Here is a 19,302-nt window from a genome sequence, read left to right as displayed (position 1 = left end):
CAAGCCCCACAAAACGTTAGGGAAACACTTTACGTTACCAATGTCCGCCCTATTCTTGAATATGCCTGTATTGTGTGGGACCCTCCCACACAGCATCTTATTAACAGTATAGAAGCCATTCAGAATCGTGCCGCTCGCTTTGTAACTAGTTGTTACCAATTTCCCAGCAGCATCTCCGGTATAAAACGTCAGATTAACTGGGAGGACCTTTCCCTGCGCCGTGAACGATTTCGCCTTTTATTCTTGCGGGACGTTCTGTACAACGAAACACCGTTAGCTAAAAGTAGATATTTACAGACACCGAGTTATGTATCTGAGCGGCGAGATCACAGCCTAAAGATTAAAGAAATTTTTGCCCGCACATCTGTTTATAAGAAGTCGTTTTTTCCGTGCACTATCAGTAAATGGAACCAGCTGCGTCCTGACATTGTTGAAACTGCTGATCGTGCAAAGTTTGTCGATGCACTTAGTCATTACGCGTAACTTTCTTCATTTTTCCCCTTTGTGTCTACTGATTGATTACCCGTGTATGTTGCGTGTGTTTATTTATTACTTTGGAGCAATTATTGATTGCCCGCGTTTGTTTCTTGTATTTGTTATCACTCTGATGCTTTGAAATGGGTTTCTATCGTTCCTCAATTCTGCAATGCCCATCAGGACAATGTATTTGATGCCTGTACTGTTTACACTTTAGAACTTTGGCGCTGACAAGTGTTCCAGTTTTCTGCCTCGTCCCCCCTACTGTAATGCCCACCAGGGCGATATGTAGGTACTTGAATAAATAAATAAATAAATAAATAAGGTACAGAACATTTCGGTCGCATAAGGCCCGTGGGAATCGGCATTATGCCGTGCAGTACCCTTTAATAATTTGATAAATTTCTCAGTGGTAACGCCGAAAGATAGGCCAGGAAGTACTCCACCATAATGAAATTAGCCTTATTATCTTATATGTTGGCGTTTCAAACAGGAATCAACTAGTCCCTTTAAGAGCATATTTATATTTGTTCTCCATCAAAATTGTCGCTGTGGGGTTCGTTTCAGTTCTGAGACTGCACGAAGCAGCAGAACACATTTTGTGTGTCAAAGCACAGTCAAAAAATACTTGCCCAGACGGCGCAACGGAGCAAGCACGGCCTGGTAGCTTTCTTTGAAAAAGAGCGATTATTTTATGCTGCATTACAAGAATAAGTGTTGTGTACAATGTGCGTCCTTACTGCTGTGCGCCTATTCTCGTGTCATTACTGTATGTGTGAGAGCTGTGATCTTCTTCTCTCTCTCTTGATGGTACAGAGAGGAAAATAAAGTTTAGGGTGGTATGTAGGATGCTGGTTCGGACATTCCCAATAACTTCCCAACTTTCTCAAGATGACAATGGGAGGGTTGAGTGTTTAATTTACCTGAAAACAAATAAAGAGTACAGAAAAACAACGATACCCTATCAGAAAATCCAACAGGCTGTAGGTCTGTTGGCAATCCGTAAATTGGGACCCTGCTGGTGTCGGGCCTGCTGGTGTTGGGCCTATTGGTGTTGGACCTATTGGTGTTGGGTGTATTGCTGTCGGGCCTATTGGTGTTGGACCTAATGGTGTCGGCCTACTGGAATCGGCCTACTGGTATTGGCCTGGTGGTGTCGGCCTACTGGTATTGGCCTGCTTTTGTGCATGCCTGAAGGCCTGTTGGCCCGTGAGCATGAAGCTCACGCAGACACATGACCATGGCACCTTCACGTTGTTTCAACACACAATCCTGCTGGTATCTTTGGACAAGCTTAAAACGATTATCTGAATACTTGAAAAGGAGAACTTGGATAAACTGGAAAATTATTTCTGCATGCTGCAAATAAATGGTGCAATAACTTTTTTAGCAAAATGTGTGTCTCTAGATAACAGTCACAAAAAATTTCACAGAACACCTTTATTATGTTGCGCACTATTTGCGCTGTACATCACCCAGTTTCTGAGCAAGATGCTTGCGCACCGCTTTCAGCCGTTTTGCAGACTCCTCTGGGCTTGTGTCCCCCATGTAGAGGCGGAACAAAGCTGCAGAAAGAATAAATAATAAGGGCAATGTATGGATTGAGGGGCATTACAGAAAGATTTCCACAAGCAACTCTCAAAAGAAGAAGTAAAGCAAAGAAGCCCAATGCAGTCAAGGACTGCAGTTTCAAAAGTTGCATATAGTGCAAATGAAAAATTGCTTTGTGACTAAGGGCCAGCCCAATCTGGAACACAATAGCCACTGGTGGTTCATACAAGTGCATTGTAGCACTTTGCCTTTGGCAACATACATTTTACACAATAAACTGACAAAATAGTGGCAGCATAAAAGCACCAACATGTTACTCTGCAAGGTAGAAACTTTTTTCTGAGATGATTCGACGCGGTCAAGGGCTTTTAGGTAGTCAGTGCAGACTGCGACATATTCATGAGAAGGACTAGCTGTAGTTGCTTAGTGGTTAGGATTTCAGATACCGAGCCTGAGTATTCAGGCTCGAACCCAGTCGCAGCCACCCAATTTCGATGAAGGCAAAATGCAAAAGGCGTCCATGTGCTGGACGATGTCAGTAAAGGTTTAACACTTCTGGTGATGTAAAATTATTCCAGAACACTCTACTACAGCATCCCTCATAGGCTGAGTAACCTTGGGACGTTAAATTCCACACACCACAACAAATTTATGAGAAGCCTTCTTAAAATATATGAACTCAATCTCAAACTGCTGAGCTACATCCAGCTAGGCCAACTTCCATTTCTCCTCCGTATCTCTGTAAGCTCTGCCACGGACAAACATTTAACGCTTCAATAATAACTATGGGCAGAATAAAATGAATTCTTAGTGAAGCGCAGAAGAACAAGTTTAAGTAATACAGCTTGCTGCAGAACCAGCTTCATTAACTGCTGTGGTATAGCGCAGTGTTCTGCATTGAAAAAAATGCACACATGATAACTTTAAAAGTGAGTGAGCTGCCATTAATTACAGGACACAGCTCTGGATCTGTGAACTATAAGCAGTGTTGTCCGGTGGTGAAAATTCCTTGAACAATGGGTCTGTCATGACTTCTTAAATTTGTTTAATTCCAGTTTTATTAACATACTTTGCACGTACACGATGATGCAAATGATGATGCATTTAATGTGACCAGTTCCAGCAAACAGCTTCCTGCTTGTCTAGTGTTTGTAAATAACCTGTGGACAAGTTGTATCCTGAAGTGCAGTCATTGAAACATTTTTCCTTCTGTACCAAAACTCACAGCCCACAAGGTATGATGAGAAGTTTAGGTTCCAAATTATTGTTACGTGGCCATTTACTAACTGAGCAACGCTAGACATAAAGCAAAAGAGTCACCAAAGGGTCAACACACCTTTCAGAGAAGTCAGCTTCTGCGGCGTCAATGCAGGCTTTGGCTCTGTCTTGCCCAGAGACAGGCTTCTGTTTGAAAGCGTTCCAGTCACACTCCTGTTTTTTAACTCTTCTGTGCTCCAGTACACCTGAGCCGCCATCCGGCAGAACATCGAGTCGGATGGCGCCTGGAAGAGCCTAGTCCACACCTGTGGCTCCACCCAGGCACCGCTTCCAGCATAGACCTGCAAAATATGTGCACACAGCTGTTAATACTTTCCTGCGGCCTATTTTTTTCAGACCTCTTTCTGTGCTCTGAGGCTATAAGTACCTTGACAGAGGAGCTTTCAGTAGCACCATCAAGCATTACATAGTACTCTAGCACATGATGGCGACTTAAGGTCACTTGACAATGACGCAAAACAAAAACTGTCACGCTATTTAGCACTTTTTGCATAGTCCCCTCAAAGCCAATATGACAGGCTGGGCAACTGTTTTCTCCTGAGTCTCATGGTATGGAGCACAAAAAATGCAGAAGTCATGAATATCACAATAGTATCCATATGAAAGCAGTTCTACCACACCTTATGAGTTTTTAAAGTGTTGCATTGTCACTTTTTTCAAGCGTCACATTAGTGTATTGCCCACATAAGACTTCAAACTCCAATAACAACAGCAACGCGTAATATGACAAAACATTGCTCCAAATTCCATACTCCACAAAAGCTTGAGCTGTCAATCAGAAAGAGCTACTACGGGTTCTTTACAAAAATACGGTTCCAGTTTAGACATGAATGCAAAAACGACTGCCTAAATTTGTCTTTGAGCAATATAGTTAAGGAGAAAGTGGATTCTACATCTGGCCCCAAAATATTCAAAGCTAACACACCACTGATGATAACATGGGCTTATGCAACTTGTTCAATACATTGGATATTGTTAGCAGTTTAAGCATGATCAATGCACCTGTGTTGCGAACAGGCTTACCAGCTGCACAACTAAAGTGCCTGAGAGCAGGTTAGAAATGCAGGAGAGGCTTTTGTAAATTTACTGCTCACAAGAAACAGCAGTTCAGTATGACAAATTAACTCTCCTTGCAAGCACCCAATTAGCAGCTTGAAGTCTTCTGCCACATCAAAAAGCAGCAATTAATATGCTTGTGCTACAGGTTATTCCCTTAGAGGTGCTATCTTCCTGACCTATGCAATCTTGAAACTAAACAAAAAATTAAGCAGACTCAAAATGTTATTGAGTAGGCTTAATTTAACATAGGGTCGGATATACGGCACTCTCTTGGGGCAGCAGTCACATTTTAGCCATGTATTTCTTCGCCTTTTGTTAAAAAAAATGGTGTTCTGCATGTTTTCTTTATGTGAAATTTACCAATGCCCCACCACCTCCCTCCATAAATGCTCCCCTGAGGCTCATTTAAAATGAATACTGTAGCTGTCTGCATACCTGTTCACATCTATCTATAATAATTCAAAAAGCCTACTTTAGACCATAAGAAATTTGTCGTCCTATTTAAGCTGACAAGATATTTTATATTTTAAAGCACAGTCCTTACAGTAAAACTGGGAGCCATGGAACACCATCTCCACCAGATGTTTACATGCTTGCTTGTAAAAAAGAAAGGTGATTACTTTTCCATCATCCCTGGTAGAGCCCACTTGTATGTCAGCTTCAGTGACAGGGCAGTGGCCATGGCCTCCTTCTCCTGCCCAAAGACAAAAATTGACTTTTTGTTTTGAACACCAAAAAAAGTATAAAATGTGCATGCACAGGGATGATCAAACCATAAAATGATCAATTAACATAGCTTCTTATATACTTAACTTTTTCATGGGGGCTGGAATATTCAAACACTGCATGTGGTACCTCTACTCCGAAACTGATATAAAAAAAAGCAGTGCTCATCGTGGCTTGTACCACAGGTACACAAGTAAAAAGTAGTTGTAGAGGCGTTGCTCTTCAGTTAAAGCTTGCACTAAGGTGTGCAGATAATCTAGACAGTTGCGTGGCTATATTAGGCAAAACAACCATGGAAAGTCATTCGAGGAAATGGTAATCTTCTGAAAGCGTTCCATTTATTCTCACTCTAAAGGAGTTATAGCATTTTTTCGCACTGTATGGAGAATGCAATGGTGCTAAATAACTGAGAAATACCAAAATTATTTGACACTCATTAGCTTTTAAGCATTAAGCAAACTCTCCCAGGCAAGTCAGCTTCAGCTTATAAACACTATATTTTGAAGTGGATCAAAATTGCCAAATCACCAAACCAACAATCGAGTAATCTTACCACGTAGACCTGGGCTCTCCAGGGGACCAGCACTTGTCGAGGCTTGTCCTGCGGATGGAGTGAGTAAAAAGGAGTTCCAGATGTGTTATTCTTCCACTATTACCTGCAATAAGGCACGCAGGCACTCCAGACTGTTGCATGGCTAATGCAGGCAAAGAAGCCGTGCAAAGCCTTGGCAGTAAGACGAACAGGTAGTCTTCAGAAAGTGCTTTGATGTATTGTTGCTTTCAAAGAATTAATCATGGCATTCTTTTCGTACTGCATGGGCCGTGCAATGGTGCTAAGTAATTCTCAGCAACATCAAATTGGTCTGATGCTCATTGGCTTTCAAGCATTAAGCAAACTTTCCCAGGCGAGTCGGCTTCAGCTTATGAACACTATATTTTGAAGCAGACCAAAATTTTCAGATCACCAAACCAACACGGGAGTACAATGAGAATCTTACCAAGCAGACCTGGGCTCTCCAGGGAAGAAGTGCTCGTCAAGGCTTGTCCTGCAGGTACAGCAAGTAATAAGTTAGCCAACTACCGAGGCTTTTTTCTCCCAACATACGACTACGATCCAAAACAGCGCTAAACTGTCAGATCACTAAACCCAAAACATGAAAGAGTATCTTACCAAGCATACCTGGGCTCTGGGAAGCAGTGCTCGTTGAAGCTTGTCCTCTAGGTGCAGCAAGTACTAAGTTAGCCAACTACCGAGGCTTTTTTCTCCCAACATACGACTACGATCCAAAACAGCGCTAAACTGTCAGATCACTAAACCCAAAACATGAAAGAGTATCTTACCAAGCAGACCTGGGCTCTGGGAAGCAGTGCTCGTTGAAGCTTGTCCTGTAGGTGCAGCAAGTAATAAGTTAGCCAACTACCGAGGCTTTTTTCTCCCAACATACGACTACGATCCAAAACAGCGCTAAACTGTCAGATCACTAAACCCAAAACATGAAAGAGTATCTTACCAAGCAGACCTGGGCTCTGGGAAGCAGTGCTCGTTGAAGCTTGTCCTGTAGGTGCAACAAGTAATAAGTTAGCCAACTACCGAGGCTTTTTTCTCCCAACATACGACTACGATCCAAAACAGCGCTAAACTGTCAGATCACTAAACCCAAAACATGATAAAGTATCTTACCAAGCAGACCTGGGCTCTCCAGGGAAGCAGTGCTCGCCGAGGCTTGTCCTGCAGGAACAGCAAGTTATAAGGAGCTGCAGAGGAATTTCTCTTCCATAATTATTTGCAGTAAGGCATGCCAGTACTTCCGACTGTTGCACGGCCACATCAGACAAAGCAGCTGTGCAAAGTCTCGCCAGTGAAAGGTATACTTACGTCAGCACTTTCATTTTAGCCTCACTTTCAAGGAGTTAAGCATAGCATCTGTGTCAGCCTACATGGTAATGCAACGGTGCTCTATCATTCTGATAACTCTCAAATTGACCCGGTTCAACTAAACAGTGTTCTCTCCCTAGGTTCAAGAAGTTTACAGATTCTGCTTACAAACACACGTCCTGAAATGTCATGAAACTGCCACCAGCAAACCACATGTCAACAAACCAATACGTGTTTAGAATGTATACACCTTACCATGCTGAACTTGGCACTGTGGGGATGCAACGCTCGCCGAGGCTTGTCCTGCAGATATTACAAGTAAAGAGCTTCAGAGGCATTCAAATCAGTTTAGGAAAGTAAAAGAATGCAAGTGGACAAATAATTACTTACCATTCTTCTCCGTACTATCTAGTGCGGGCTGATACACAATATTCAGTGGAAGATCAGAGGCAGCTGCATATATCAGCCTCACTTCTGAAAAAGAAAAATAAATTTAAAAGTAATCCCTTCTTTCCCCCTTACATATCATAGCACATAAGAGTGAATAATTCGGTTTTTAAGTACATAAGTTTAGTTGCCTAAAACACTTCTGTTAATTCATTACTCCAGCTTCCTATACCTGAGGATATTAGTGCCAATCAGGTATCACATAAATTCATCAAACACAGGCCAGTGAGCTGGCACTTAATGATTTTGCTCACAGCGCAACTTAATACCGAGAAAAGATTACTGATAGCATTACCTTGTTATTTGGAAAGCCCATACAATTACTTCCAACGTCATAATTCAGTAAACATTGCCGTATCGAACAACAAATTTTCTCTGAAGTAGAGTTTAGAGAAAAGGTAAAAATTTATTGTCCCCTATGGCAATGTTCACCAGTGCCACGACACTGGAAGAAATTGTATCGGCTTTACAAACAGCAATGCAACGCTACCGATAATCTTTGCTAGGTTTCTTCATACAACTCTTTTTTTTTTACCTGTATACAAGAGTTTACTTCCACGTTATCCAGCTTGTCGCCTTCCACGATGCTATCCAAATCTCTGCTATAGTTGCAAGCAGTACCTGCGTGTCATGAAACTGAACTCCTGATGTTGGATACTGTTTGCAAACGAAATCTGCCTTGCCTACTCTGCAACACTGAGGCCGCAGGAGGGATAATTCCATGGTTCACAGGCTGCAGTACTGGTACATACTTTAGCAGAAAAGCTGCGATCTGGGTCAGCTGGTGCACTGTATTGAACAAATAACCCAGGCAAGCGCTGAAGGACAGGGAAGGGACGAGGCGCACACTGCAACTGGAACTAACAACAGTGTTCTAATGAAGCACATCCATCTCCCAAGAAAACTTGCTGCACAGTTGTTAGTTTCAGTCGCAGTGTGCACCTTGTCTCTTCCCTGTCCTTCGTCCTGTGGCTGGGTTATTTGTTCAATACAATGCTAACCTTCCTGCTTCAGTCTGGCAACTTCTATGACATACTCAGGCTTCCTGTTTATGATCAAAAGCCTAGCTATGCACATGGAAAAATCAGACCTTTTTCACTGATTTCTAATCAGCTCAGTCCTGTGACAGCCGCAGCTAGCCTATTTTAGAACATTTTTTTTTGGTGCCGGCACTGCATGGTTGTGGGCACACTGCATCTTCCAAACAACAGCACTGTAGAATGGTTACACCTTGTTTATTCTACTGCACTGCAGTTATAATGCATGAACGAGGAACAATATTCAGCACTTATAGATGTTAGTTTCATTTTTTTTTTGTAGTCTTCCTAAATTAGAAGCAAAGAAATATCTATGAGGAATATGTTAAAGGGACGCAAAACAAAAATTTAAGTTCACCTGTATCAGTACGGTAGCGTGTTCAAAACAAACTGAAAACAAAGCTTTCATAAGCTAGAACCTAGAAACGAAATACAGGTGTAGCCATCACTGGCCGTTCTCATGAATGAAGCATGTGTATCAACATCAATTTTATTGCGCGCATCTAAGAGGATATGCTAGACCATCATTAACTTCAATACGGTGGCAACCTGTCCTTTTCAGCAAAGACTTCAAAAGTTTGAATCAGCCAGTGGAAAGATTTCCAATCTGATTTTACCAGCAATAATTATGTCCTTTGCTGCCAAATTAACAACAACATACCAGTGAAGAGGCTAAGATTCAATTTTCACTGAAAACAATGCAATTGTTCTTTATACGCAATGGAAATCTGGTACTCAGCACGAAGGGCTACATAAAACACTAGATCATTTCTGTAATGCAGCTCATCAGCTTATAATGGCCTAAATAGAAGCGAAACATGCGCTTTCTTCTGAGCTCCCAACAAGAATACTGCAGATTACTGTTTCATAATGCACTAAGATTTCACTTGGCCACTTAGCAATGCGCGTCCACCATCAGCTAGCCTCCTTTTCAACTTTTGTTGACATAAGCAGTGCCGAACTGTGTGCTGGCATGCCATTAATGTGCGCTACCAAAGTCATGCATATTCGACCCTGTTTTTTTAATGTGCAGTGAAAATGAAAGCTAAGAAATTAAGGAAGCTTCCGCTAGCTAAGATATTGAATGAATGAATAGGTAGAGCATGCACTGATATATATTCTGAACGCGATGAGCACATGCAGAAACAAAAATTTCCGATGAATGAAAAAACCTGGCCTGCCTCAAAAAAGAAAAAAAGATATTAAATTCTTTTTTAATGCTTAATGATCTCCCGTTGAGTTAAAAGGCACATGATACACCGAGGGTTCTTTGCACAGACCAGCTGCCTATCCTCTTCCTGTCTTTTTGGAAACTTATAGCCAGCGAGTTAACTGGAAATTTGAGGAAGCAATCACGACAGCAACAAGCATCCCTCCACACAGCTATGATGGATTTCAGAAGTTTAGAAGTACCTGTTCCCCCCACCATCTTCACAACACATTTACAAGTGTGTGTCTGTGTGGGGGAAACAAAAAATTGTTTCACACTACACATGATTCTGTAGATGGATCTGAAAGTATGCTCTGCATCAAGACATAACAGCTGCAAAGAAGCTAACTTTTCAAGAGGATTTACCAGCATCGAAGAGCTTGGAAGTAAGGCTGCGCTGCAGTTCCATATTCAGAATACGGAGCTGTCCAACTTCGTCCTTAAGAGCTTCAAATTCAGCTGTAGCTGGCTGGTCACCCCTTGCTTGCTTCAACGCAGCCAGTTCAATCTCCAGGGCCTCTGTTTTGCGCTTCAGCTCGTTGTGCAATCCAACAGGAACCATGTCGACGGCTCCATCCACCACTGCCTCCTCAATCAACTGCAGCTCCTGTTGGCGCTGCACATCAAGCCGTAGCTTTTTTGCTGACTTTGTCACCTGCAACTGAATAGGCGCAATCAAAATTTCCTGCTGAACTGTTGAGCACACCAAAATATGCAATCCATCAGGATTAATCCTGACAGCAGCATGCCACAGCATAATGGGGAAAGTTGTGCAATGCACTAGTACAGGGGGGAGGGGGGGGGGGGGCAAACTGTAGGTCGCGAGCCACATGTGGCTCTTCACAGGTCCAAGTGCAGGTAGCAATTCTCCGATATCTGCAACTTGCAACTTCCGACGCAAGAGCTCAACTTCAAAAATTCTTTTCTCACTTTAAACAAAAATTACCTCGATTAAAATGTAAGAAATGAAAGGCAATAAATTGTTCTATGTAACCTGTCATTGTTTGTATTTTTACTTGGATCACCTCAGGGTGAAATTAACCAGTGTTTTTGGCTCAAAATGCACTTTTTTGCAACCTTAGTATTTTTCTTCCTTCAATGTACACAGTTTCATCACCTGTAACATTGGTTATAAGTTCTAGACATCTAGAGAAGCCAAACGGCTATTTCTGAATTTGCGAAAGCAGCAGAAAAAAACAGCAGAAATGGTGCATTTTCATATTTTCTTTAATTAAAAAAAAAGATTTGAGCCGTAAAAACCTATACGCTCTGATTTATGTCGAAAGCCAGAATCTGCGCAAATGTCACTGAAAAAATTGTGGAGTGTTTTCTAAAAATTTGTTTTTCATTAATCTTTTCTCTTAATTGGTTTGTTCACAGAAGGTTGTGGCCAAGTACTACCCCAGGGTGGCCAAATCCTGCTCTGGTGAGGAAGTGCGTTGTCGGTTCTGGTCACCGAGATCAGGCCGCACTTCAGGCCTGGTTATGCAGTTCCATCGACAGGCAGTTTTTTTTTGGGGGGGGGGGGGGAGACATGGGAGAGGCCTTTGCCCTGCAGTGGGCGTAGGCAGGCTGATGATGATGATTAATCTTTTCTAAATGTTATTATTTTCCAAATGTTAATATTACAGTAGAATACAACTTAAAAAAACAGCAGTTGCTAACACTGGACCGCAGTCGCCGCTTTCCAATTGGAACAGAAACAAAATCAGCCTGACTTTTGTAAACGGAACAGTAAACGAAATCAGCTTGAATGTTTGACTTTATCAAACAATCCCCATATCAAAATTCAAAAGGTCATAATTTTTTTCGTGTGATAAGCTTTTTGTTTATTTAACCAGAAACGTTTAAGCAGCGGACTACTTTTTTGTCGTGGAGGAACTCTGTGCGCGGAGGCTAAATATATGGGCGGAGCTTCACTGCAGACTTAAGTTGTATCCGACTATAAGTGTTTTTATTAAAGCCTTCTCTAAATGTTCAAACTGCACTGACCTCACAAATAAATTTTTTCAACGAAAATGTTTCAGGCTTTGATTAGACACATTGGCATAACTTGCCATGAATATTTTTGAACAAACTGTAGATGGCTGTGTGCAACGTCTGGGGTGCTTGGCATGGAATGACCCAGTAGAACTGTGTTTGGTCACTCAGAGTCAACCCCTAAGAAGGCTGCTAGCCTGGTGCACAAAGGTCAGCTGACCTTGCAAGCTGATCCAAGTTGAGCCAGGAATCACGTGGAAGAGTGTGTGGGGAAAGGAGCATACTAAATGTCAGCACGGCATCCTAGTAGGCAGTGTATTTAATGTGGAGCAGTCCGGGAATATAGATTAGCTGTCCGTTCATCTTCATGTGTACACCTTCTTCCCATGTCCATATTTTTTAACACTGCTTTCAATAAATGTAACTCACCTGCCCGACAACCTACTTAGGATCAAATATTTTACAGCTTGAAATAGAAGTGGATATCTGGAGGCAATGATCTGTCTTCAAGGCCAGTCACAAGCCCCACCTTGTGAGCTGTTCATCAAGTAGACACACACTTTTACAGTGCAAAACTGCACATTTGAAAGTAATATTACCAGCCTTTAAAAGCTATGACTTTACCTTTCCTTTTGTCCTTTTCTTCCCTTCGGGTGGTATAAGAGGTCTTCGGTGTCGTTTTTCATTGTAGATGTCCATTTCCTCCTTTGATTCTGCACAGCACATAGAAAGTTAGAAGCAATGTGCATTGATAAAAGGTTAAGAATGTATCATGGAGCTGCACTGCATATTATTTTGAATTTTTCCAATCTGATATGCACACAACCTTTACAAAATGTTCATTTTTTTTGTATTGTAATGGAACAAACCTGCATCCGCGAATTCTGTGTACAAGTTCCTCTCCGTCTACTGCAATCATACTGTATGCAGCTTATCAGATGATGATGATTGCAGATCTTACTGGTTTAAAGGCAGCTTTGTCCAAAGAGCACCATGGCACAAGGAATTTTCGTCTACTGAAGGTGCAATTAGAGACACATTTTTCGAGCATTTTACCGCACATATGCCAAACACCAGGCCAAGGGAAACCTTGCACACACTGCATCATCTCTGAGTACCTGGGGGCACTGTATGGGGATTGAACCCAACACCGCTTGCACGCAAGTTGGATGCTCAAACCAAGAGGGCACAGCTGCGGTACTTCACGCTGCATTCATATGTCCTTTGTTGAGCAAGAATTAGTTTAAGACACATTAATTAACGTCTTAAGCAGTAAAAGCCAGATTACACTTTCTAAGCCCATACACACTTCATTTTAGTGTTTGAGGTTGAGCACATATCCCCTCCTTTTGTCCTGCCTTGAGGGCAAGAACTCTGTATGGTAATAAATTATAAAACACTAAAAACAGAGAAACACATGCTCTGCTGAGCCACTATAGCAACATGTACCCCACAGCGTTTTGCCTCAAGGAGGGCATCCCTGCTGAAAAAAACTTCTATGATGCAATAACCTCATAGAGGCTTCATCATAGAATATCATGCAATCTGAATGATATATCGTACAATTTGTATGATATTCTATGACATCTCTATGATGACTATGATTTATAGAAACGTATGACATTTCTATGATAATTTTCTATGATTTGTATGATAAGTCTATGATATTTGTATGATAAACTGTATGAGTTTATTGCAACATAGAACTTTTTTCAGCAGGGATGGCAGTTAAAACTATTACCATTATTTATAAAATATACCTTAATTTAATATATATACGTGTATACATACATACTACATAAAACTTTGTATGATGATTTCACATTTGGATTTTACGCTCCGCTAGCTGCAACAGTTACTCAGTCATTAAAACTAATACCCTCATATAGTCCTCCCCGGGACATCAATAGTTAGGAAGGAAGTATACAAGTGTATAATTAGTAGTACACAAAGCCTTGTTGTGTGCAATAAAGCCATTTTTTTCTTATACATGAAGCCCAATACTCACTGAAATAAAATTAAAAACACGAGCAGAAACCCGCGAAATACACGAGGCACCGCGACCCGCGGAACCGGCGGCACCGGCACCGGGAGGCACCGGCGGGGTATCAGAAGCGCAATTCGTTGACAATGTTAGACAACTACGCATGAGAAAACAAGTCATTTTATGAACTTCGCAACCTTTCGTTATAATTATTCGCTAGAAGACAGGTGAAGATACGAGAATTACAAAAAAAAAAGAGAAATCGAAACTTTAGAGCACATGTTTTCCATTCGCCGCTTCCCGCGACCTCAACTTGCGCGCTTTGCGTGGTTCAGTTCAGTTCAGTTTTATTCCTTAAAGGCCCCCTTTTCAGGGGGTGTTACATAAGGGGTGGGAATACACTTGAAAAACAGCAATGATTAACATTGAAGATGATTTGTTACACGCGCTTGAAAAACAGATGGCGAAGCGATGACGACGATGTCATAGGGAAGGCCGTTCCAGTCTGAAGCTGTTCGCGAAAAGAGCGATGCAGAAAAAGTAGTAGTGTGCGACGATGGGCGTGCAACTTGCAGTGGATGACTGGTGCGGTGAGATATGCGTGCTGCGGCTGTGATGTACGGTGCTTGATTCAGGGAAGAATAAAAAAACTTGTGAAAAAGAGCGAGGCTAGCGATGCGGCGACGAAATGAAAGGAGTGGCAATCCGGATTTCACTTTCAAAGTTGAAACACTGGTGTCGTACGAGTATGAGGAATGAATGAACCGGACGGCACGATTTTGAACAGATTCCAATGCAGTGATTAGATATACTTGATGTGGGTTCCAGATGGCGGATGCATATTCTAATTTTGGTCTTACCAATGATTTGTACGCGAGCAGCTTTACCTCAGGTGGGGCAAGACGGAGGTGACGCTTCAGGAAACCTAGTGTTTTATTTGATGCTGAAATGATGTTACTGATATGAGCGCGCCATGAGAGATCAGGAGAGACGGTGATTCCCAGATATTTATACGATTCTGTTAGCTCAATCGGTGTATCAGAAACAGAGTAATAAAAACGATAAGGGTTGCGACGACGAGAAAAAGACATGAGTTTGCATTTAGTAGGATTAAGGGACATCAACCAATTATTGCACCAATTTAATACACTGTTAAGATCTGCCTGAAGGGTGTGTTGATCATCGCGATTGTTAAGGGTACGGTAAATGACACAATCATCGGCGAACATTCTAATGCTGCTGGAAACATGCATGGGCAAGTCGTTAATATATATTAAGAATAAAAGGGGACCAAGGACAGATCCTTGTGGGACACCGGATGTTACTGGGACGGACTTAGACAGGTGGCCGTTAACATAGACAGACTGCGAACGATTAGTTAGAAATTCTTCAATCCATTTTAAAATATTAGCGTGTAGGTTGAGCTGCGAAAGTTTTAGTAATAGTCGGCGGTGAGGGACCTTGTCAAAGGCTTTCGCAAAATCTAGAAAAATAGCATCGGTCTGCATGTTACGGTCGAGATTAGCATGTAAGTCATGAAGGAAGAGTGCTAGTTGGGTTTCGCATGAGAGGCCCTTGCGAAATCCGTGTTGTGAAGGATGGAAAAATTCGTTTGCGTCAAGGAAGTTCATGATTTGTGAGTATATGACGTGCTCCATTATTTTACACGGTACGCTAGTTAAGGAAATAGGGCGGTAATTCAAAGGTGAGTCTCTGTTACCCGATTTGTAGACTGGAACGACCTTGCCCTGTTTCCAGTCAGCTGGAATGATTCCTGAAGACAGTGACTGTGAAAAAAGAAGACATAAATAGGCTGCGCAAATAGTGTTCACGTTCTTCAAAAGTTTTGAATTAATTAGGTCTGTACCAGCTGCAGACGACAGTTTCATATTATGAATTATGGATGAGATGCCTTCTTCGCTAAAGGCGATAGCCGGCATGAAGGATTCCAAGTTAAAGGATGATAAGTGTGGAGGCGCGTCAAACTCGGTGGTGAAGACAGTTGCGAATGCATTGTTAAAAACATCTGCACAGTTGTTATCAGAAACAGGTTCATTCAAGTCATTCGTTAACGTAATATGGGAACGGTGCGTAGGATTTAGGACCTGCCAAAATTGCTTTGGGTTGCTTATTAGTAGGTTTGGTAAGTCGTGGTGATAAAATGAGTGCTTGGCATCACGAACGGAATGTAAGTATAATTTTTCGATTTGGTAATATTTTTCCCATGCGGCAGGTGTGTCTATGCGTTTGGCGGAGCGAAAAAATCGTTTCTTTTTGTTTTCTAGTCGTTTTAAGGGCCGAGCAAACCAGGGTTTATTGCGGTTAGTGTGAAAAGTAATCGTCGGGACAAACGTATCAGTTAGACTGTTTAATTTGTTCTTGAAGATTGACCAGTTTTCATGAATTGAGCGAGTGTGAAATGCGGATTCATATTCGGGAAAAAAAGTGCTAAGATCTTCAGTTATTGCGTTGTAGTTTCCTTTATCGTATAGACGTATTGTTTTTTCAGATGTCTGTTTTTTAGTAGAGTGAAATGAAAATAGAGCATGTATGACTTTGTGGTCACTGATTTCCGGAAGAAAACTGATAGATGTTAGTTTTTCGGGGCTATTGGTTAATATCAGGTCGAGTGTGTTTGCTGATTCTTGTGTCACACGGGTTGGCTGTGATACTAATTGGGTAAGGTTAAAATTTAGACACATTTCGATAAAGTTCTTTGCCTCTGCATGGCATGTTATTTCAGAGCTAGATAAGTTCTGCCAGTCGATGTCAGGGTAGTTAAAATCGCCAAACTTGTCATGCCTCAAAATATTTTCACGAGCCCTTGACGAAGCGACAAATATCTATAATATAGCCAATGGATCCCCGAAAGTGCTCCATTTTGAGCTCTCAAGACGGTTGTGTCGTTGCGTAGAGCAGCGCGCGCACAGGTGCGGAAGTCATGCATACTTAGGGCACGCGCTTGTATATACACCTTCCTAACACCGCAAAAAGTTGTTCAGCCGCAGAAAAAAAAATATAATGGATGGCCTTTTGGCGACTTACCTGTCATGTGTATGATTCTGGCATCGTAGTAACCGCCAGCGGTGAAGTCGTCGCCGCACCAGTAGACGCTGTAGTTTTTTCCCGGATCGAAATCCGCGACGTTCTTTGGTTCAAATGACTGAACTTTAGTGTGTTCAACAACAGCAGTTGTATGATCACACACGTACTCACAGTAGACGAACATTTCGGGAACAATTAAAACGAACCGCAAATGCGCACTAAGTTCGCAACGCGACGCGCCTTGATTTGGCAATGGACGCATCTCAACTACGCGGACAAAACTATAAGGCGTGCATAGGCTTTCATGCATCATGCGCAGCAAAATATAGTGCCACCATACAAGTATTTTTCCCACGTAAAACGTGCTGTTATAATTTATAGCTGTACTCGTATATACATGCGTGCTTTTATGCACAAAAAGGCAAAATGTCCAAGCAACCTTGCTCAAATAGTTTATGATTTTTTATTTCGACTTCGAAATTCATACGAAGTACATGCAGAATTCAGTGTCGCCATTTTAGCGATTTTCCCGCTAAATTAAGTGACTTTTGTTGCCTCTTAGCGGGAAAAATGTTCGTCTAGCGGCTAGCAGATTTTTTAGCGGATTTTGAATCTTTATTTCGTGGGTCTCATTGTTTTAGCGGATTTCAGGACGTGAAGTGGATCTGAACGAAATGAGCAATTCTCTTCGTAGGCTTCAGTAAAAAAATAGTGGCCGGCGGGTTATGTGCGAGGAAGGGAATTTATCAGCGGTGCCGGCCGCTGGCTCGTTGGTGTGGCCAGTTGGCGTGGGCCGTTGCATGGCAATAGTGTACTAGAATTAGTACACTATAATGGCGCGCCTCGAACAAGCCCACGGAGAGATTCGTAGCTTGCGCCTCTCCGCACCTGGCTGCTGTAGGGTTTCAGCTGATTCTATGCATGACACCATGCATCGACCCTGCGAGGCGCGGTGAAAGGCGCCTAGGCGCCTCGGTCACTTTGCTACACCCTATCTCGCAGATTACTTCGGAACCAGCATCTTAAAAAAAAAAAAAAAATCAGTCACTCTATACACTTTGAACGCTTACTCAGTGCTTCCTCCTTGCTTCTTTGAGCAGAATAAAGCAGTCCGCTTTGTATACAGGGTGTTTCACCTAAGACTTTCTGCAATTTTTAAAAATAAGCTATTTGAATTAGATGCGCGATTTTTGTGGCATAGCATTGTCAGTGGTGTACTACATCATAATGCAGCTAAGACGTGCTAACTAGCAGGCTTGTTAACCAACATTTAATAATTAACTTTTAAACTATTACCGTTGGGCTCCTTAATTATTGAGAGGCATGTAGCCCACCGTAAGTAATACCCATATCAGTTTTTAGAATTTCGAAAACGCGATTACCCTTGGCGCTGTGGCCCAACAAATTTCGCCTACATCGCGCCAAAATACATGCGGGTTGAGAAGCTTGCAGGCAAAGCAACCTCTCCAGTGAACCTAACTCGTCGAGATAGCCAAAATTTGTTGGGCCACAGCGCCGAGGATAATCGCGTTCTCGAAATTCTAAAAACGGATATGGACATTACTTACGGTGGCCTACGTGCCTCTCATTAATTAATTAAGGAGCCTAACGGTAATAGTTTAAAAGTTAACTATTAAATATTGGTTAACAAGCCTGCTAGTTAGCACGTCTTAGCTGCATTATGATGTACTACACCACTGACAATGCTATGCCAGAAAAAGCGCGCATCTAATTCAAATAGCTTATTTTTAAAAATTGCAGAAAGTCTTAGGTGAAACACCCGGCTGTATATCGGCATTGACTGTGACGCTGCGGCAGAAAATAACCTATCCCAAACGGTGCGCACGAGCATGGGAGATATCATGGCAAAAACGCCGAAAGTGAAGTACGCTCAAAAGTTTCGAGACGAATGGCTTAAAGACCGGGGTCTGAGCAGCTGGCTCCTCTGCAAGAAAACACACAATGGATTGAAGGTTGCTGAATGTAAGTTTTGCAGGTGCCAACTCGGATCCAAGTACAACGAACTGAAGGCTCACAAAGATACAAAAAAGCACCAGAATGATACTAGCATATTGGGCCCGTCAGCAGATTACATTCCCAAAAAGAACTGAAAGCAATGCCGTGAGCACAGCAGATCTCGAGGGCAGGGCCGCGTTGTTCATAGCTGAACACTGCAGCACTGCCGACCATCTGGCAGAATGCATCAAGAAATCATTCCCAGACAGTGCGGCTGCCAGAGACTGCCGAATGAAGAGGACAAAATGCGCTGCAGTGGTTAAAATGTTCTGTACCCGCACTTTAAAGAGGACCTTTCATCAGACATTGGCAACAGCAAATACAGAATCATTGTTGACGAATCAACTGACATATCAGTATCAAAATATTTGTCAATGTATGTCATTAACCACAGTGAAGCAATGTCGTCACTTGTAACAACATTCCAGTCCCTGTTCGTGCAAGGAACATGCGATGCGCGAGGCAATGTAAAAATTTCGGAAGTGTTCGCTGAAGCGCCCGGTAAAATAAACCTATGAAGAATGGCCCTTGTGGAGTACTTTTTATATGGGTTATTTCGGACTGTGTATTTGAGGAGAACAGGATTACCTTACAGCCTACTTATGTTTGGTTTTCT

General features: G+C 42.1%; 1 protein-coding gene across 1 annotated transcript; it reads right to left on the bottom strand.

Annotated features, from left to right (window-relative positions):
* Positions 1-1,902: 1,902 nt before the first annotated feature.
* LOC149346062 (uncharacterized) lies at positions 1,903-16,915 on the bottom strand. Its single transcript, XM_089541242.1, has 13 exons — positions 16,671-16,915; positions 12,266-12,354; positions 10,028-10,322; positions 7,354-7,441; positions 7,223-7,293; positions 6,773-6,820; positions 6,603-6,647; positions 6,433-6,477; positions 6,090-6,137; positions 5,645-5,692; positions 4,986-5,059; positions 3,365-3,587; positions 1,903-2,042 (listed from the first exon to the last, which is right to left on the bottom strand). The coding sequence occupies exons 1-13, from the start codon at positions 16,852-16,854 to the stop codon at positions 1,933-1,935; spliced, it is 1,368 nt and encodes a 455-aa protein (XP_089397368.1). The 5' UTR covers positions 16,855-16,915; the 3' UTR covers positions 1,903-1,932.
* Between the last annotated feature and the right edge of the window lie 2,387 nt (positions 16,916-19,302).

This window comes from Amblyomma mixtum, chromosome 4 (genome assembly GCF_055824585.1).
Source record: "Amblyomma mixtum isolate Tamu chromosome 4, ASM5582458v1, whole genome shotgun sequence".
Classification (NCBI taxonomy): domain Eukaryota; kingdom Metazoa; phylum Arthropoda; class Arachnida; order Ixodida; family Ixodidae; genus Amblyomma; species Amblyomma mixtum.
The sequence above is the reverse complement of the archived record's forward strand: the minus strand, read 5'-3'. Positions and strand labels throughout refer to the sequence as shown.

Coding starts and splice junctions, on each gene's coding strand:
- LOC149346062 (XM_089541242.1), bottom strand. CDS start 16,854: ATGTTCGTCTACTGTGAGTACGTGTGTGATCATACAACTGCTGTTGTT. Junction 6,648..6,772: donor GGAGAGCCCAGGTCTGCTTG/GTAAGATACTTT, acceptor TTGCACCTACAG/GACAAGCTTCAACGAGCACT. Junction 6,138..6,432: donor CCAGAGCCCAGGTCTGCTTG/GTAAGATACTCT, acceptor CTGTACCTGCAG/GACAAGCCTTGACGAGCACT.